The sequence below is a fragment of the Alligator mississippiensis genome, chromosome 3 (genome assembly GCF_030867095.1).
Source record: "Alligator mississippiensis isolate rAllMis1 chromosome 3, rAllMis1, whole genome shotgun sequence".
NCBI classification, from domain to species: Eukaryota; Metazoa; Chordata; order Crocodylia; family Alligatoridae; genus Alligator; species Alligator mississippiensis.
In genome coordinates, this window is record NC_081826.1 from 85,107,713 (window position 1) to 85,128,790 (window position 21,078).

General features: G+C 41.2%; 1 protein-coding gene across 4 annotated transcripts in view; it reads left to right on the plus strand.

Annotated features, from left to right (window-relative positions):
* The window catches only part of SS18 (SS18 subunit of BAF chromatin remodeling complex), a 54,594-nt gene that overhangs the window by 19,084 nt on the left and 14,432 nt on the right, over window positions 1-21,078 (plus strand). For all 4 annotated transcript variants that reach the window (XM_006271950.3, XM_006271952.3, XM_006271953.3 and 1 more), the window contains exons 4-5: window positions 5,279-5,432; window positions 12,296-12,517. In XM_006271950.3, the coding sequence (XP_006272012.1) occupies window positions 5,279-5,432; window positions 12,296-12,517 (376 nt within the window). The remainder of the gene's footprint in view (window positions 1-5,278; window positions 5,433-12,295; window positions 12,518-21,078) is intronic.

A 21,078-nucleotide genomic window follows, 5' to 3' on the forward strand; every position in this document is an offset into this window, starting at 1 on the left:
GGTTTTGTGGGGGTTGTGGGTATGTGTTGGGGTAGATAGGTGTGGGGGGTGGGTATGGGGTCAGGGAACATGCGAGTGTGTGTGGATATGTGGGGTGTGGGTGGGTTTGGGTATGTGGTGGGATGTGTGTGGGAGAAGTGGCAGGGCTGTGTGAGGGGGTGTGGGTGTGCGGTCTGTGTGTATGGCACTGTGAGGGGGCGTGTGGTTGTGTGTGTGTATGGTGGGGGGTGCTTATGAGACTTGTCCTACGAACACACACGCACTATGTGCGTGCCTCACTTCTGTCTCTCCCTCTCCCGTGTGTGTGTGCGCGCGCGCGTGCGCACACGCACACACCACTCCTGGCTTCAGGGTACCAGTGCGCCCTTGCTCCTGTGATCCATGGGTGCAGCCAGGGGCCATGTGGTGCTGGAGCAGCCACATGCAGGGAAAGCTGCAGCAGGCAGACGCTTCTGGATGGGACGGGTTGGAGGTCAGACTTGGCAGGCTGGTGTTTCTTCGGACTCCTGTCAGCTTCCCCTGGGTCCTTCTGCCCCTGCTCCTGTCATGTTTGACAGGTTGCCCAGAGCAGATAAATATTAATTTTCTAAACTTTGTAGGTGCCCCACGGGCCAGATAAAATGGCTTGGCAGGCTGAATGTGGCCCACGGGCTGTATTTTGCCTGCCTCAGGAGTAGTTAGAAAAATGTTCTTTGCAAGCTTCTGGGCACAAACCCCCTTCTTCAGGCATAGGTAGTCTCTGCTGTTGTTCTGAGATCTCAAAGGAATGAAAGAAATTGGAAAATTATTGGTGAACTGGTTGGTATGACTGCACAGTTCAGGATGCCTTTTGACTTACCTGATTTATTGTAAGATCCATTTTCCCCAAAATAGTGAATTGGATTCCAGTTTTCAAATTGTGAAATAGCAAAGGTTTTCCTTTTTCTTCTGCACTTAATCCTGAAATAAAACTTCCTGTCCAAGGAGCCTTTATTTTTATCTTCTTCAAGTCTAAACCTTTTATTAACATGAATTTTTCTCATCCTATCTGTTTAGTTTGGCTGGGTCAATCATTGGACTTCAGGTTGTGTCAATCTACTTGCTAAGAAAGGTTTTGTTTTGGGTGGGGTGGGGATTGGTTTGTTTGTTTTTATCACGTGTTTTAACAATATATCATCAATGTGTATTTGAAATAAGTTCTTCCTGTTTGGTATTTTACTACCTGTAGCCAGGGATAGTCACATTGCTATGAATGAGCCTAATTTGTAAAACAAGCTTTAAAACTTTATGACCTACTTTTCATCTTCCTTTACAAAACAGAAACTTATATCTTAATATTAAGAGAAGATTTAATATGAAAATTACCATTGATTTGTTTGCTGGTTAGATCATTATTAAAATAGGCTGGAAAGCGGTTGACCAGCTTCTAATAAGGTCCTGCTGTTCCTGCTATTTGTAGAAAAGATATTTCCAGATTAACCCAGTGATCTTTTCTTTTACCATGTTTGATAGAAAGAAGCCAGAAAAAAGTGTTAGAAATCCAATAGCGTATAATTATGTCACTAGGAAGAATTTCTCCTTATCGGCTGTTGGTTGTATTCATCTTTTCCTTCAGTTTAATTGAATGTCACTCCGTGACATTTGAGGAGTAGTTCCCTGATGCTGGGCTCCTCCAGGCCTGTATGTTTGCCTGGTTCCCTGATCATGTGTGTCCACCATCCCTTTAAAGGTTCAGGCTTGCAAGCAGCTTTGCATTGTGGGTTGGTTCTTGATGCTGGGATCTTCCTGTTCCAGCAGGTTGCAAGAACACCATGGGATCCTGGACTGGTCCCCAATTTTCTTTCCCACAGCACTCCTTGAATGTCTGGGCACATGACCAAGTGCTTGATCCCAAGGTCCCCATGGACCCAAATTTGCATAATTAAGACCTGACAGAAATTCTGCAACATCATGGGATGATATTAATCTGATCCTAGTCGTGATTAAATTAATGTCTGCCAACGCCCATAAACAATTTCTAATCTATGACTGTATGGACCTTAGGTCTGTTTAGTTTTCTCAGCAGAGGTATTTTGTCAAAGGCCCTTTGTCAGTTTAAATAAACTAAGACATCTAGTCCTCTTTTATCTGCTGTTTTGTTGACACATTCAAAGAATTCTTATAGATTAGAGAGACATGAGTTCCTTTTACAGAAGCTTTGCTAATTTGTCTTTATCCTATATCTGGCTTGGTATATTATAATTCTGTTTTTAATTATTTAAATCAGTTTACCCAGTATTGAAGTGTAAGACTCTCAACTTTGTAATTCCTAGTATTAGCCCTCATGTCTCACTTTTAAAAAATATGCTTTTGCCTTCCAATCTTCTGGTAGAAAAGTTTATTTTAATTAGAGCTTGAACGTGTTAGTAGCTTTGACACTTCATTGTTGCATTCCTTCAAAACTCTTGGACAAATTCTTCTAAACCCAGTATTGTTCTTAAATATCATTTATTTTCCTAGTCTTCATTTAGCTAGTCTTTTAAGTCATGTTCCAGGAGTCTTTCCTTTTCTCAAGATGCATATTTTGCTAGAATCTCGTGATGAAAACTTCTAAATCAGTTTGCAAGGAAGCTATATCCTTGTTCTCCCTATCTGTTCCCTTACCTCCCTGGTTATTCTCAGTCGATTCACAAAGTCTCTTGCAGGGTTTCTTTTACTGATATAATACAAAATTCTTTCAGTGTATTTTTATTGTCTTTGAATATTTCTTTGCAGAATTTCTCTTAGACCTTCTAATTTCCCTTGCATTTCTCTCTCTCATTGTTTATGACCTTTTCTACGAGTTAACTTGGTTTGAGTTTACATTTTCCCTCCCTGTTCAGCACAAATAATCATAAGAATCTTGTGATTTAGCCAAACTTTTCCTCTGGACATCCTATCTGTTTTCTTCTTGCTTAGAGGTATGTTAACTTCTATGGTTATATTTTAGCTGTATTACAAATACTTTCCCTCGAATTTTAGAAAACCTTTAAACATGCTTAAACATAGCCTTATGACTTGTAGCGCTTGTTAGTATTTTTCATTCATAGTTCATTCTAAACACTGTTTGCTAATGATTTATGTTTGAAATAAGTTTGGGAACAAAATGTTTGTGTAGTTTATTTCATTCCAATTAGTATAGTGTTCTGGGTCTACCCTGAGACTGCAGAGGCTAAGCTATTGTCGTGCTCCATGCTTTGACTTTTTATACACAGGTATTGAACACTATCCTCATGTGTCATGTATAGGGATGACTGGAATTCGTGCCAGAAGTGTGCTGTGCAGTGGCTTCATTAATCTTGCAGTTTTCACTGCGCACCCCCTGCTGCTGATTGGCGGAGGGGCCCTGTTGGACCCACCTCTTGCCACTTGCTTTTGATGGCTAGGAGGCGAAAACCGCAGCTTTAAACACACCATGGCTTTTGCCTCCCATCTGGTCCGCAGCATGTAGCAGGGCTGCCATGGCCCCTTGGCCAATCAGCAGCGGGAAGCAAAAACCATGGCATATTTAAAACTGCAGTTTTCACCTCCCTGCTAATCGGGGGCGATTGGCTGGGCCTCTCTGCCAACCAGTGGCGAGGAGGTGCACAGCAGAAACTGTAAGATTAAAGGAGCCACTATGCAGTGCACTGCCAGTGCAAATTCCAGTGGTCCTTAGTCATGTATTCCAAAACTAGTTTATTAAAAATAAAATGGGAAATAATGTCAATGACTCTCTTGTCTTGATGCATACTTGATATCTTTTTTAGGTAATTCTTGTTCAATTAGTGTCAACAAAGCTCCCCGCTGGAGTGAAGGGAAACAAGAGCTTCCCAGAGAGGCTTTTTTTTTTTTTTTCTCCTCCCTTCCCTCCACCCCCTTTAATAAAAGTAGCAAATCAAGTAAAATGGTAGCTGCTTTCATTCCTTATCCACTCCATGTCCTGCTATTTATTTTGCAGAAAGTGGGGTAATGCCATTATGGAAGGTTATCCCCTTCTCTGTATCTTTGTGGGGGATGGAGAGTGGCATTCATAATGGATGCTCTCTCCCTTTTGCTTTTTTTTTTTTTTCCTGCTGGGAGTACATTGGTGATTTGTAAGAAACTGCTGTCTAGAAAGAAGGACTTTCACAAATTTTCCAGTGAAATTTTGAAGAAACTTAACTGTTGCTCAGAGCCCATATAGATAGGAAGGAAAGAAAAGATCTGCTTAAGGAGGTGGCCTCTGCCATAATATAATGTTGAAAGAGCTTACTGGATAATTCCATCGTATGTGCATTTTTCCCTGCAGATATATTCACGTACCTGTCTGCCTACCCCCAGTCCATCTGGGTAACCCCCTGGCTGCAACTGTGTTGTATTCTCTTCTGAAAAATGAGAACAATTTTATCTCAGAAAGCATTTGACTGAGGCATCAGGGTTGGGGGAAGAATATGGTCTTTTGAGAGTTGAAGGGGAGAATGAAACTAACTACCATCAGTTTCTGTACTCCCATATGTCCCTCTTAGTAGTACCTGGTGGTAAATTCCCTCTTGTGTACATTGTTTTCTTGCTCTCCCTATTTGAACTCTCAAGGTTATTTAGTTATTTTCCTCACAGTTTCATTAGGAAATTTGCCAAAAACATCCGTTCTAGGCAGCTGTCTCTGGACCTTTGGAGGCCAGCCCTAATGTGCTTCTAGTCTGTAGGGGGTGTTTGGCACAAAATTATGAACGAGGCCGTCTGTGCTTCAGAGGGAGAGATCTCAAACCTTTCACCATATCTAGGTGCAATTATTTTGCCATGCACAAGCATTTGGAGACTTTCACTTTGATATAAGTGTTTTTTCCTGCTGCAAACTTTATGGGTGTACCAGAAACTGTGTTAGATAGAAAAGATTATAGAAGGTTTGCATTTGATGTAAAAAATACTGCTTTGAAAACACAGCTGTAGAAGACTAGTGCCTTAAATTCCTATGAAGGGGTTGTACCTTAAAAAGGTTATGCAGAAAGGGTAACTTCTTTAGCAATCTGAAAACTTCTAATCTGATTTTTAATGAGGCATTGATTTGTGGTGCGGTATTTAAAAACCATGCTGGAAGACGCTGCAGTGCTGTGCGCATGTAATAAAATCAAAGGAGATAGAAAAAGTTTTCCTAAAATGACTACTAAGGGTAGCTAAACATATCAGAAGAAACAAAATGCTTTTCAGTGCTTTCCTTCATACCCCACCTAACAATATAGGCAACTGCTGTACCATATGTACATAAATATATTTGTCAGACTAACTGCTTCTCTTGTTTGACTAAACTGTCTCCTTTCAGCCACCCACACAGAATATGCCTATGGGTCCTGGAGGAATGAGTCAGAGTGGCCCTCCCCCACCTCCACGTTCTCACAACATGTCTTCAGATGGTATGGTAGGTGGGGGCCCTCCTGCACCACACATGCAGAACCAGATGAACGGCCAGATGCCTGGTAAGTTTTTCTCCTCTAAGACATTAACACCAGCGTTGCTTAGCAACAGAAACGACATGGGGGCTCAAGGGATACTAGATTGTTGATGACAAAACTGCTTTGAATGCCCCCGAGTACAAGCTCTCTTAGAGTTTGTTAGCTACAGAGCTACGTGACCTGTATTCAGTGTTTATCAGGCTGCCCTTGGGCTTTGATGTAGCTGACACACAGCATTCTTCTGATGAACAGAACTGGCTAAATTTAGTCTGTTTGAAACCATGCAGTACAGCTGGCTTTAGAAGGCTTATTGGGAAAGGTATTGGCCTGTGGCTGAATGAATACAAATCCTTCCATAAAGAAACAATCTAAAATCATCATAGCTAAAAATGATATAGGAATAAAATTGTTATATCTTAAACAAGGTGTTTCAAGCTTGGGTAAGCTTTAAAAATATGAACACTTTTATACAGAATATAATCAAATTTCCACTAATTTTCTATATTCTGTATCTTGGAAAACATTGAATGTTAAGAGGTTTGTGAAGAAACTGCCTCAAGATCATTGTTTCAGGTGTAAATTTAAAGTCAGTTTTTTATTACAAAACAAGCTGGCATAAAAAGTCAGTGTTGGGGAAGTAGAAAAAGCAATGACATAAGATGATAAAATTTCACACTGCACAGTCCTGACAACAGAGATAACTGCTCCCTTCAGCAGTTAGTCAGAATGAAGGAGCCTGGAAAAGCTTGCCTCTTTATAGGGATGCTGTTTCCCAGAATTTCCTTTCATAAAGTCCTAGTACCTACTTCCCATAATTTAGTTGTCAACTTAAAATTACGTTCCCTTAGTTCAATCCTTCTCCCCCAGTGGAGACAAGAGTACTCTTCAGACCAAGGCTTTTTTGAGGTAGTGATTCTTTCAGAGAAAGGACATTGTCATCAAAGGATTCCTCGCCCTTCTCAAATAAGTACATGGGCAAACTCTGCTGAGAGCAAACGTAATAAATAACCACGTAGAATTTGAAACACAAGGGTAAAAACATAGTAGTTTCTCAAGTTCTTACTTTCACTTACAATACAGTTTAATTGATCTGATGGGGACACCATCAACTTTGTGACCAGCTATCTGGCCAGCCCCTAGAGAACTGGAGCACAATCTAGTTACGTCTTCTACTTCTACACAGTCTGAATTTGGCAGTGGAGATCCTGTTGCTCCCCAGGGTGGAGCAGAGGTATTTTGGATGGAGAATATCCCGTCTTTCCCAGGGTCTCTCTGCAGTACTCTTAGGCAGTAAACTTACTATTCTAGACAGCAATATCCTCAAATGCTGTGCTGCTTCCCCTGAGCTGTCTCCAAAACCACAAACATCTACAGTGCTGTATGGACACAGCTATACTGAGCTCTTTAGCCCACTGCCATGCTAATTATTACCCTGCCCTCAATTCATTGTGGATGTACTACACTACTTGTGGTTTAGGAGGCAAACCTCCTGGAGCAGTGCAGTGTGGGAACATGTTAGCCAGGCATGGTAAGTTTACTGTGTAGACATGGCAACAGGGAATACCATCATCTTTCACAGTTCAGTCCCCCAGCCTCTAGTTTTTTTATGATGATCATCACTTTCAAAGAAAATTGATTGCAAAATCACAATTTCAGTGTCGTGACTTCACTACAAAAAGAGGAGAAAAATCACTATTTAAAATGTATCTTATGCAAATTACATAAAATTATAAAAGAAGGCTTATAAAAATATGTGAAAAATGTATAGATTTGTTTGGGTAGTTTTCCATTGGAGAGACATTAAACACATTTTTGAACTTATCACCTCCAACTTTCTTTTAGGTCTGCTTTTTCCCTTTTGTAATCTATTTAAGATTCTTTGAGAAGATAAAGATAAACAAGATAGAGCTCTAACTTGAGGATTGTGCCCTGAGTTTAATAGCTCTTCCTATGCTTTAGAAAAAGAGTAGAATTATCATATTAATTGTACAATTTGAAATGTGACAATTTTTTTGTCTGCAAGTGTTGTTAGGTTCCTAAATTCAGGCCTTTTATATGCATTGGCATGTGTGCTTTCAGTTACTTACTTTATTTTGTATACATGTGTTTGTTTCATGTATTCAGAGGGTACCTACTGTGCAATATTTGCAATGGAAGCTTAATCCATAACTAAATTCCTTAAAAAAAAAAAAAAGTCAATCAGTCAAAAAATAGTATATAGTCAAGAACATGTACAAACAAGGGAGTTGTGATAAAATAATCGAGAATAGACCTACCTGGAATGATTAGTGCACAGACTCTGAGGAGCTTTGGAAGTTTTCTATGGGATGGAACATCTACAATGAAGGAATCATGATGGAAAAAACCCACCTTGTATTGGTCAGTCCTGAAGAAATTTAAGGACTCACTGTAGGTCACTCCCTTCTAGGTAAAGAACTTTTGAGTAAGGGTTGATTAACTTAGCACTTACTGTCTAGGATCATGGGAAGTCAGCTTGCAGTGTTACAAATGGCATGGATGGCCTCTGTTTATAGCACATTGTGGGGGAAGGCAAACAGGGCAGGGAGCAGAAAGCAGCAGCAGAAGGGGCAGACAGCACAGGGCAGAGAGCAGAAACTAGAGCAGCAGATGGGGCAGGTGGCATAGAGCAGGGAGCAGAAGGCAGAACAGTAAATCAGGCTGGGGAAGGGGATCAGAGTGGCACTAGAGGAGGGTATGCGGCTAACTTGTGGCAACCAATAAACCATGAATCATTGGCCCTACTGATGTAGATAATAAAGGGTTTTATGTATTACTGAATCTTTTGGCACTGTTATCTAGTAGCCAGAGAAAACAGCCATAACCAGTTTCCTTTTACCTTATGGAGGAAATATAGTTGCCTTCTACACTAGGGCAGAAATCTGGATTGAGTTAGAAGGAAGGCCAGTTTGAAGAAGTTGCATTAGTTGCAATATGGATAATCCTGGAGAAAATTGGGTGTAATATATTGATAAGAAGGAGTTGACAATAACCATATTTACCACCTTTTCAATATGGGCCTCCAGGTGGAAAGTTCTGTGACTGTCTCCAGTGGTAGCTGCACTTCTTGAATAATAGATGTTTGTAAATTACCAGCAAGCTCCAAATGCCCTTTCCCTTCCTCTGAGCATAACCTTAGTCTTGTCTGGACTTACCCTGTTACAAGTGTTTTGCTTTCACACTAACACACCATTCATAATGGGTCAAAAGACAGAAGAGAGCTCAAGTTCATACTTAAAGCATTTGTTCCATGAGTTTTTGAATGAGTTGTTATACTCAAAGCGAGCAGTTTTCTTTAAACAAACTTACTCATCATTTTTAATAGTCTTGTGTCACTGTCAAACTAGAGGGAGACTTAAGAAGTATTTTGGGACATGATCTCACCTATGGGAATACTGGGACTCACTTCAAGAGATCCTATTTTGTCACATTTCAGCACTTTTTTCATTTTCTAACCTGCGAATAATCTATTTCTCCCCCTTTACTTTATCAACTTCTCGGTCTTTTGCCAGCCAACTTTCTTTTTTTCATTCTGTTGGTTCTCTTTCGCTATCTTTTTTGTCTTTCTCCTGTAGCTCCTTTTAATGCTCCTTGTCCAGAATTCCTTTGTTTCTGTCTTTCTCAGCTCTCTCAAATCTGGTATTGACAATTTTTTCTTTGAATGAAAAGCAAATAAAAACTCTGTAGGTCCCGACTCAAATTACTGTTCTGTGCTCTTCTTCCCTCTCTCAGTAATGTTCATGAGAAAGTAGCCTTCTGTCATTCCTGCAGTTGTTTCTTCTACAATATCCTTGAGTCTGGGTTTTGCTCTGACTGCCAGATTGACAGCTACCTCATCCTTATAGTAAGCGATGACCTCCTTTTTTCCTACAGATCTACTTCTGCATTTTCCTTACTCCACTCCAAACTTAGACAGTCCTGAAGACAAAACAATATAGACTACATTAACTTTTTCCCTGATTATATTCCTATTTACCAAAATATTCTTTACGGATTTCTAGTGGTTTTTCCTTTGTGCCAGCAACCCCCTCTGTACCCATATTTTCCACTTATTTTCTCTATCATTATCTTAGATACTTGTTTTGCAGTGAGACTATACTGGGCATGACACGTCTTCTGCCCTCACCCTTTCAATTTTTTTGTTTGCCTGATGAAGGAGACTTAAAAGCTGTTTAATTTTCTTTCAACAAAATATCAGGCACACAAAAGACTTCCTTTGGTCAAGAGGAATTTCCCTAAGCATAATCCCATAATCTTCATTTCTTTTCCATTTGGTTTATTACTGTATTTTCTCGCATACCCTTTTCCCACCAAAATTCAGTGCCTTATAAGCAAGAAAGTATGATAATAGCAGTTTTTGTCGGCTGAGGGGAGATGAGTGAAAGTAATACTGCAGTGCTGCTCTTGGGACTCCCTAGCTGCTGGCTATGGACATCCCCTGCCCTGAGGCTCCTCCTGTAGAAGCAAGGAAATACCTTATTTTCTTTATTCTGCTTTTCAGAAACAAGGTGTGTATCTTATTTGAAGGTATAATTTATGCAAGAAAATACAAGATTTTGATTCTTGACCATAGTCTTATTTTTTTTTTCCTTCCATCTTTTTGTCTGCAGATTTGCCAGTAATCTGTAACACCACATAAAGTGCTGCCTTAATGTTTTCACGTTGGCCCTGGACTGACATTCTATTTGAAGTACTTTGAATGCAGCTGTACCTTGAGGTGTTCAAAAAATGGAGCACTTCAGCCACAGGCCCATCCCATGCCCACTAGCTGTAGCATTTCAAAATTACAACAGCTGCATACAGGAGATTGTTTGTAGCCAAGGGACATGGCACAGGGTTGTTCTGTCCTCCATCTATGCTTTCCAGGAGGAGGTGGGGGGAGTAAGGCATGCTGTCAACTAGTGCTTTCCAGCCTCTGACCTCACTGGGATTATCCAGTCCTGTAGCTTCCCTTTGTGTTCCCTTGTCCCCTTTTCCGTCTCCTCCCCTCCACCCAGACTGTCAGTGACCCATCTCCTAAAGCACCCCCCTCAAACACACACACTTGAACCAGGAGACCAGATATCAAAAGGCATTCAAGGATTCTTGCTTTCTAGCCCTGAAGACAGCCAAGTGCACAGGAGAGTGCTCATTGACTTTCTGCCCTGCTACCCACCATCTCTCCCTTTGCTGAGGGAGGGGGAGAGTGGAGGGCTGTAGGATGCCAGAGGATAGAGACATTCTGCAGAGCAGACAAACATAACAGGGAACACTTCAGCCATCTTGGAGCTCTTCAAAGGATGAGTACCTTACCCTTTGAAGCACTTCAAATAGTACATCTATCAAAGATCTTTCACTGTTACAGTTTCTGTTCCTTGGCCAAGACCTGGCTCTTAAGACCTTAGTTCAGCGGTGGGACCCAGCTTGGGTTAGAGACAGGAAGGCAGGCATTAGGACCTGGTGCTGCCACCACTGTTTCTCCACCCTGACGGGGGGGGAACACCTGCTGCCACTACTGCTTCCCACAATGACACTAGGAAAGCCGCTGAATGCCGCTGAACCCTCATGTCTGGATGCAGCCTGCAAGCCATAGGTTGCAGACTCTGCCCTAATATAGTGCTTATATATAATTTTCACATATATTAGCCAAACCATTGCATCCTTTTATACTTGACATGGTTCAGGTTTTTACTTTCAAAATTGCCCTGTCTTGTTACTAGTAGCAGGATATATTTTCTTCTTCCTGTGTATCATCTGCATATATCTTCTTACTTCATTACCTTTTAATCAAGTTTCTTATCTAATAATAATTTTTTTTTTTCATTTTCATGGACTCTTCATTTTCTCTCTGTTTGCATTTCTCACTTTAGGTTTATCTTATTTCATTCTTAAAGTTTTGGGGATATAACCTGTCTAAAAAAGACTGTAGAAAATAATGTTGCATTTTGTGGCTACCAGAGAAGGGCAAAGAAAAATAGCCTTCATACAGGGGCAGTTTCCAGTTATAAAAAAGAGAAGAAATATTCAGCATATGAACAACTAATACTTAAATTGGGGGGGGTGGGGACCTTAAATTTTGCTTGGCTGAAATAACAGGTAAACTGGTCAGATGGTGTTCTATCAAGCTGTCATGTTCATACTCTTTAAAATATCCATTGAGAATGGGTATAATCAAGAGATCAATAAAACTCCAGCCTGTCTTGCGAGGAAGGGAGGAGTAAAGGGTGAAGAGTTATAACTGGCCATATGGGTGTGTGACCAGGTTGTTCATCCTTTGGGTCTGCACTAAGGAGCAATGGTGAGAGGTGAACTTTTTTTTCCCCCCCTCCTGTAATCTCTAAATATAGCTATGTGCTTTTGACTGTAAATTTTATTTTTTAGAACCTAATGTTAAATATGTTTATAACCAGTTTTTATTGTATACATCTCTTTGCACTGTATAAACGTTAGGTCTGTAGAACACTATATAAATATCTTTTCATTATTAAATATCAATTTCAAAAGATTATTTATTTTAGCTATTTTAAATAAAATAAAATCTATATAGCTAGACTCTTACAGCGCCTACTGTAACACTAATCAAGAAGGTCATCTGTTGAAATCTAAGGGATGTGTGAGCTTAGTGCTGGAAGGGTTAATTTTTGCATGCACTGTAGATATAAGAAAAGCTGAATGATGATTTGCAATTTTTATTTTAATAGTCTTAGCTTCTGTATGAGATGAAGTGCAGTGTCCTAATGGAAATAAGCTTAATGACAGTTGCTAACTTGGTTTTAACCAGGTCAACAAATCATGAGCAAAACTCCATATTTTAGTCAATGTAGTTTAAAGAATTAGAATTAGCATTGTGTTTCAGGGTACTTACTGTAACATCCTTTTTCTCTCCAAAGGACCTAACCATATGCCTATGCAAGGACCTGGACCTAATCAACTCAACATGACAAACAGTTCCATGAACATGCCTTCAAGTAGCCATGGGTCCATGGGAGGTTATAATCACTCAGTGCCATCTTCACAGAGCATGCCAGTACAGAATCAGATGACTATGAGCCAAGGACAGCCTATGGGCAACTATGGCCCAAGACCAAATATGAACATGCAACCCAACCAAGGTAAATGCAACAGAATGATCAACTCCACTATTAACTGGAGTGAGCTGCAAAACAGAAGGCTCGCGTATAAACCTTAAACGGTATTTTTGGCAAATACTGTTTCCTTCTCTAAACCTAATTTATTTGTATGCCTCTAAGGATCTTGTTCTATTTTCTCCTGTGTTTTCATGACTTCATAGTTTATTTGTAAGCACTGAGCCATATTCAAATGCAATGTGAACCAGTGAAACTAATTGCTTTTTTCAGATCTGAATTGGAACCAGTTTGCTTTTCACACTCTGAGAAAGAAAGTATTTTCTTTTCTTCTTTGGTCATTAATACATGTAATGATTTTACAGCAGTGTGAATTGTGATTGAGTGTTACTCAACAACATTGGCTACTATTTCATGTTTTGTCGCACATCTGTCTGTTGTCCATGAGGGAATACTTTCTCTCTTTATTAGTCAGAGGTTCAAAGCAGAAGGAAAATCCAGTCAGAATAGAGCAGAAGAGAATCCAACCAGACCAGTTTGTTTGTTTGTTTATGAATAGCAAAAGTAAGAAAACTGATTCTGATATTAATGAGTAGTAATGGCACAGTTGTTAAAAAGTCTGGTAGTTAAGAAAGGATAAATGTATCGTCACAAGTCAGAACAAATATACCTATAGCTGTAAATTGGTAAATTTTCTGTCTCTTCTAGGCAAGAGGTCCTGTGGTGTATTTTATAGCATTTGTGAGATGTTTTAGAAACTTACTAGAGAACTTCAGCTGAAATGATACCTTAGTTGTAAAAACTTGATTCCTAATAAAAGTAAATTATGTTCTTAGCAGTATATGCATGGAAAGAATCCTGCTAAGTTTTGCTTCAGTGGTATTTCATCCACTTAAAATTTATAGAATAGTGACTCATATTTCCAAGTAGTATATTTCATGCTTCCTCACAGTATATGCTGATGTTTCTTCCTACAGCATTTGGTCTGTATATTGATTTTTCCCTACCTACCAAACTTTGAAAGTCCTCATTAGAAAGTGTGCAGAAAATACTCCTGATAACAAGCAGTTAAATAATAACTTAAGTTATGATATTTTGAAGCTATAAATTTAAGCTTCCCAAACTAGTTAAACAACGATATGATACTTCTGTTACTGAAAATTTGTGAATACACATCAGGTAACTAAACATACATATCATAACATACACACAGGGCTGAAAACTGTAAGAGAGTCAAACACTTTACCTTTCTTTTGACGTAGGCTTTGTGCGTAATTACTAGTGTAGCATCACACACTCTTCCTTTTAAAGAAGTTATTATCCGAGTCATAGTATTAGTAGGACAGAAGTGTAAACATGTAGGTGTGGCAGAAAGTTCAGTAGTGGCTCATTTGCTATTAATCTTTGATTTGTAACAGTTTATAAAACACCAGCTGATGGAGTACTGTGCATGAAAATCTAAAGCCTTCACAATATTGTTTTACAAGGTCAATCCAATTACAGCTGAGAATTTTAGTCTTCTTGGGCTGAGGAAACTGAATGTTAAAGAACAAGATTCCACAGGTGATACTCAATTATGAAGCTGTTGCAGCACTCAGAAACCTGTAAGGAATATTAATCTACCTCCTATGAAGAAGATGAGTAATGAGGATTGGTTTTGTGAATGTGTAACAAAACCCTTTTATCTTTACTTTTTTGCATGAAATCCCCTGAGGTGATAACTGAAGACACAGATGTATGACGTGGTTTCTCTGGAGTAAATTGGCTTCACTCCAGAGTAAAATTGGAGCAGGCAATTGCTTGCTCATCTTTTCACTACTGTAATGCATTCTGCTCTGAACTAAAATTACCCAGAAAATAAGGGGTAACTATACACTGGTGTCTGCTTCTTCACTCAATTTCATCCTGGATTTGCTCACTGGGGACTAGTGCAGTTGCCACTTACTGTCTGGGCACTATAAAAGAGCATACTTCAGGCAGCTAGCTTGGGAGAGCTGGTCGTATCTTCTCCCAATTGCTAAGTAAAATCCAGGGTGAGTTATACCACAGTAATCATGTTGCTTGTCATATCCTAAGTGGAGTATGACTTTCCAGTAGGGGTTAATAAGACTTTTTGAGTACGTGCAGAAACTTGCCGCACCTGGTCTACAGGCATGCAGCTTACTTTAAGCCACATGATTTTAGATTTGGAGCAGTGTGTATAAACATTTGTTGGTGCCAGGAGGCGTGCTGGGAAACCAGTGTAAGTAACTCAGGATAGGGGGAGGCGTGGGTGGCATTGGGGCTAGCAGGTCTATAGGAGGTGTTGGTGAGTCTGCAGGGTGTTTGGTTGGTGAGTCCACACATGGGTTGTCCTTCCATGGTGGGAGGATCAAGAAGCTAAAAATTGCCCAAACAGGGTTGTAGGAGGCGATAGGAAAAGCAGTTGGGCTTTCCCAGCCCTGGGGCTACACTGTGAATGTGTGCAGACATTCACTAAATCGAGCGAAGCCATTCCTCAATCTAAGTTAACTCACCTCCCTGAATGTCTGCACAGATTGGCATTAAATGGACCCTAGCCCTAGTTAAGTCAATGTAAATGTAACGTAAAATGCATGTACCCTTTGACTTTCCAAAGAAAGAAGGCTGATACGAGCAGAATTTTCAACCAACTGTGAAGTCTGTGTTTACTTGGAAACTCCACCTCACCTTTGCATGGATTTTTTTCATATCTGCATTATAGTGATAACTATTGAATCAAAGTACTCCTTAAAGAAAGGGCCAAAAAATGATAGCCCAGCCTTTTTAGGAATCCTGATTTTTTTTTTTTTTTTTTCCCAGTTTCTTCTGAGGATCATAACACTGAACTATATCTCTCTGCAAGAGCTGGTTTGAGAATTACATAGTATTGAGTCAGTCTTCATGCACTAAGCATCAAACATTCATCTGCCCAATTTTAACAGTTGAGCATAGCCCAGGATGTCTAGCTGGCTTGTTCAGTTGTACAAAAGTTTCCTGATTTTGATGGTAATATTTTTAATTTATTTATTTAAACTTACAAAATCTTCCTTCAACATTCTGATCATTTATGTAGTAATTATAGGAAAACCATAGAGGAGATCACAAAAAACCAGTATAACTCCCCTGCTTCTCTTCTGCCTTCTCCAGCTAGACAAAGACTGGGAAGATAAAAGAGTTTAGGATGATATCCTGAATATCCTATTCTAGCTCTGTCAGATCAGGGGAATAATCTTCAGTATTGAGGTTACATTGCTCTAAATGTCCTGCCAGATGTTCTTAGTTTGTACACCTCAGCTGAGTGGAATTGTCATGGTATTGCATAAAAGGCAATACAATCTCAAATGCAGGTATGACCCATTCATGTGTTTTTTTTTAAAAAAAAAAAAAAAAAAAGATCCTGCTTCTACATTCTGAGAACCAGTTTTCTGGAGTAGCTACCTATATGGCACATTAAAGTAAGCATCCCTTGAGGAAACTAGATTAAAGACTGCTGTGGCAGGGTTAGGTGCTTTGTTCATCTTACAAATTCTTATTTTATACAATGTATTCTTTTAAAAATTCTTACACATTTGAAAGCCTGGGAACTTAAAATTCAGTGTGATGTGAAAGTGAGTCAGAAGTAGCATATTGATCCTGTGCCACATTGAGGGCTTTTAAAAAGTGCTCCTGGAGAATCTTTTGTATTTTCCCCTTAACATTAGCAAGACTTGCAAGAGATATCAGAGTTTGAGCCTATTTGACAAGTGACTGAGCTTCTGGACACTCATAGAGATGCCCGCTAAACTCATAAGAGATATTAGAAATTAAGACCTTGTTGGAGTTCCTCAATACTGCAAAAGCTCTTATAGGAAATCATGTCACCAGTTATCAGCTCATCATGGGTAGATGTCAGTTATATTTGTGTTATGTCATCTCCCTCAGGAGTAAAATGAGGCAGAAAAAGATGTTGAAGGCCTCCATGTCTCTTCATTTAAAAAAAAAAAAAAAACAACAGGTGGAGGCAGGAGGAGAGATTGCCTTTGGGCCCTTCTACGTGTTACTTTGATGCCATGATTAATATAGAATCATAGAAAATAAGAGTTGGAAGAGACCTCAGGTGGTCATCTGGTCCAACCCCCTGCTCTAAGTGGGGATTGGACTCCAACTAGATAATTTCAGCCAAATTTTTGTCTACCCAGGTCTTTAAAACCTCCAAGGATGAAAATTCCACCACCTCTCTGGGTAACCTGGTCCAGTGTTTTACTACCTTCCTAGTGAGAAAATTCTTCCTAATATCTAACCTAAACTTCCCTTGCTGCAATTTGAGACCATTGCTCCTTGTTCTGTCATCTGCTACCACTTAGAACAGTCTAGCTCCATCCCCTTTCGAACCCCCCTTCAGGTAGTTGAAGGCTGCTATTAAATTCCCTCCGTCTCCTTTAGACTAAATAAGCCCAGTTCCCTTGGCCTGTTCTCATAAGTCACATGTCTCAGCCCCCTCACCAATTTTTGTTGCCCTCTGCTGGACACTCCAATTTGTCTACATCCTTTTTGTAGTGGGGGCCCAAAACTGAAAACAGTACTCCAGAGGTGACATCACCAGTGCTGAATAGAGGAGAATAATCACTTCCCTTGACCTACTGGCAACACACCTACCAATGCAGCTCAGTATGCCATTAGCCTTTTTGGCAACAAGGGCACACTGCTGGTTCATATTCAGCTGATTTTTATAAGCCAGCATGCTAACATGTTAACCATGGTATAATGGGCAGGTATGCTGTATATGCACCCAGTTTAAGGTGCCATAAAATGGTAAGCCAGCCATAAAAAATGTTCCACATAATAATGTAGACTATTTATGGATAGTTTATGGCGTGTGGCGTATCCATACACTGGGATTCTCAGGGGCTGATGCCTGACAATCAGTTGGTTGTCAGAATCAGCCCCCTGGTCTCCAACCTGTGTGTGACCACTAGTGTTGGTGCTGGCCTGGGGCAGTCCTGGTGCCCACCTGGTTAGGTGGCTGACTCGGGGTCAGTGCTGACAGTCAGCTGATTGTTGGCATCTGCCTGCATGGCAGCTTCAGTTTCTCTAGCTAGGCCCAGGGCTGCCCTGTTGAGGTGGGAGAGGGAGAATGGAATCGGAGGTTCCTGGTGCGGGAGCCAAAGGTCTTTCCCTGCTTGGGAACTTCAAACTTTGCACCCAGAGTGCCTTAAATTGCATGCATATGTAGTGTCCTTGCCACTTATGCCACAATTAACACATTATACCCTGTACCTGGGGTTTAAAGTCCCAGTGGGGAAAGCCATTCAGCTTGCTCCCCACCAGGAGCCTTTGATCCCCTGAACCAATAGCTCTGCTGACTGCCACCCCAGTCTCAAAATTGCCCTTGGTTGTCCCAGCACTAGGTTGAGAAACTGATTGTTTGCCCTATCCCCAGGATGACCCCAGGTCATGCCAGGCTGTGGGCATCTGGCTTTCTGTTTGCTAGTGCAGGATGAACTCAGAGTAATGATCCATGGTTTCCCCTACCTGGGCAAGTAGAAGGGGTGTAATTGAAATCTGATCTGTGCTTTCACAGTTGCACCTTCTGCCGTGCATGTGTGGGACAGTAGGAAGTATGATTGCTATGGCTGGGAATTAGATCCCAAGATGCTTTTAACTAAACATGTGTTAGGGACATTATGGACTTAAGGAAATTGAACAAATATAAGAAAAATTTCAAGTTCCATATGCTGATGCTTCCATCCATTCACTTGCCTTTCAGGACTGGCTTAGGTATCTCAGACTACAAGAAGTGCATCTCATGTCACCACCAGATTAACTCACCAAAATGATCTATGTTCTTCAGAGGACACACAGTATTGCTAATTCACAGTTGTTTTTCCTTCAGTCTCTCTAGCCCCAAGTATTCCTACCAAGAATCTCTTTGTGAAGTTGTATTCACAAAGACCTTAGCAAAAGCAGGGGATTGATGTTTCCAAAATATTTAATATCACTATGAAGGCAGCCAATTTAGCAATCTGATACATTGGATAACACCAGTTCCTAGTAAGCACTGGGTATAGACAAAGCAAACATAGTGTGCAGCAGTCAAACTTAATATATTACTATGGATGAAGACATTTTCCAGGGCTTATTCAGTAGTTACCATATTTTCTCACATCACACACCCACAAATAAGACATGAATCTTGTTCTGTGAAAGGCAGAGTGAAGAAAAAAAGATTTCCAGTCATGGCTGCATGCATCAGAGTCTAATCTGCAGCATACTGGGTATGTCTACATGAGACATTTACTGCAGTTGCCTAATTAGCTCCGCAGTAAACATATCAGTGTCTACACATGCAGTGCTATTAGGATGGAGTAAACTAACTCTACTGCAGGTTAGTACTTATAAATACAAGTACGATCCTACAATGGAGTTTTTTACTCCACAGCGACACACGTGTAGACCCTGATGGGGCTAGGTGGGCATGAGGGGGCTTCAGTGTGGGGGCTGCCTGCTGGCTAGTCCTGCACTTAGGCACTCTCATGCCCCAGCCAGCCCCTCTGCAACACATTGTGCTGGGTCTGAGCAGCCCCAAGCCAGCAAGCTGACCCTCTGCCCTGCCTCCCCTTGCTCTCCTCCCCCCCCCCCCCCCCCCAAACTTCCTGCCATCTGGGGCTGTTCCGACCTGTCTCAGCATGGTGTGGTACTGGACACACATTCAAATTATGTGCCTGGGAGCAATAAACTTTGGCGAGATATGCATTTGAGTTTATTGCTGTGCATTGATAGCAAGTGTAGATGCACCCACTAACTCTCCCTTTCCTGCTTAACCCAAAGTAGGGGCTGCCAGCCTGCAGCACATGTCACAAATGACAGGCAGCCTTTATGGCATAGGCAGCACATGGCAGATGGGGAAGAGGGCATGCAGTGCAGTAAGGATAGTGCAGGCAGCAGAAAGCAGAGATCATATTGGGCAAGAAGTAGAGCAGCAGATTGGGTAGGGAGCACAGGGCTGAGAGCAAAAACAAAACAGCTGATCAGAAATGGGAAAGGGATCGGAGTGGTAGTCACAGAGGGCAAGAAGTTTAATTTGTGAGCCTGCCATAAAGGTTGGCCCCTGCTGCCCTATCTGCTACTTGATGACTGGTTTCCATAGCTGGATCTACAATTTTGAAAAGAGCTAAAAACCATCTGCAATGCTGTGAAAGGGGGCAGGGAGACCAGAAGTGACTAGCAGACAGCAAAATTGCCAAAACAAAGGTTAGCCTGATTAGTAGAACATCAAGACTATTAAAGAGCAGAGGCGATTATTAACACCTGTGGAGAACATGGGCCATTAAGTCCATTGACTCTCAGCTTGCCTGAGTAGAAATGTGCTGCTGCTGGGTAAAGCAGGAATCAAAGTTTCTGTTCCTGACAGAACTTATATTCCTGATTAGAAAATCACGCATCCTATTTTGGGGGAGGAGGGGTATGATTTTTGAGGAAAAGGTGCATGCTGTATATGAGTGAAAGAGCCCTGAAAGATAGGTGGTCATTTCTTACACTGCATAGTCCTGTGATTTTTCAACCTTTTTTCATTTGCAGACTTCTAAAAATTTTTTAATGGAGGTGTGGCTCCCTTTGAATTGCAATTGTTGGGGATTCATATACTTTTGATTGATCTTAGTAATTTTTCATGGACCCCTGAGACATAAGTGTGTGGGCCCCCGGGGGTCTGCAGACCACAGGCTGAAAACCGCTGGCATAGTTTCCTGGTCTGTTCTGTCTGACACCTTATCTCCAATTGGGAATGAGACCAGTTACAAATCAGATAGGCCCCGAATATGCTCTTAATGTACTGGATGACACAACTGCCCCTTAAGTAGTCCTGCAAGAATTCTCAATCATCTCCACTGTTTGGAATAAAGGGGATTTTAGTCTTCTACAAGAGTCGGTAGTTATCCTTATGCATATTTTAAGCTTAGTAAAATCTCAGAAGTTTGTTTGTTGTAAGATGCTGAAGTCCATACGTTGCATACATAGTCTAGAGTGGCAAATTATCATCTGGACTCTAAACCATTGGTCCTCAGCTTTTTTGCCCTACAGGCCAGATAAGTAGTTTGGGGGCAGTTCACAGGCTAAATTGGGCCCTGCATGGCCTCAGGTGGCCCCTGTACAATCAGATCAGTTCCCAGCCCTGCATGCTGATATCGGGCCCTGCGTTCTAGGATTGGGCTATGGCACCCCATGCTGTCCCTGCATGGTATTGGGATTAGGCCTTGGTACCCCACTTGATCCTGTGTGCTTGGTTGGGCTCCACACCACCCCTGTCTGGCTTCATGTGCCAGGATCAGGCCCCTGCACTGGTATTGGACCCTGGCTGCTCCCCCCCGGCACTGAGCTGCCCCTGCCCAGCCCGACGTTCTGAGTTTGGGCACCACACCTCACTGTTCACAAGTCTTGTACACAGGGCCATGCTGTCTGGCCTGTGGGGCTCCCCAGGTTTCCAGATATTTAGCAGCAGCAATTTAATTATCCCCCACTGCCAAATTTTCAGACCTGTAGGAAGCCCTGCAGTCTGGATAACATGGCCAAATCTGGCCTGTGCGCCAAGGCTTGAGCATCCCTGCTCTAAA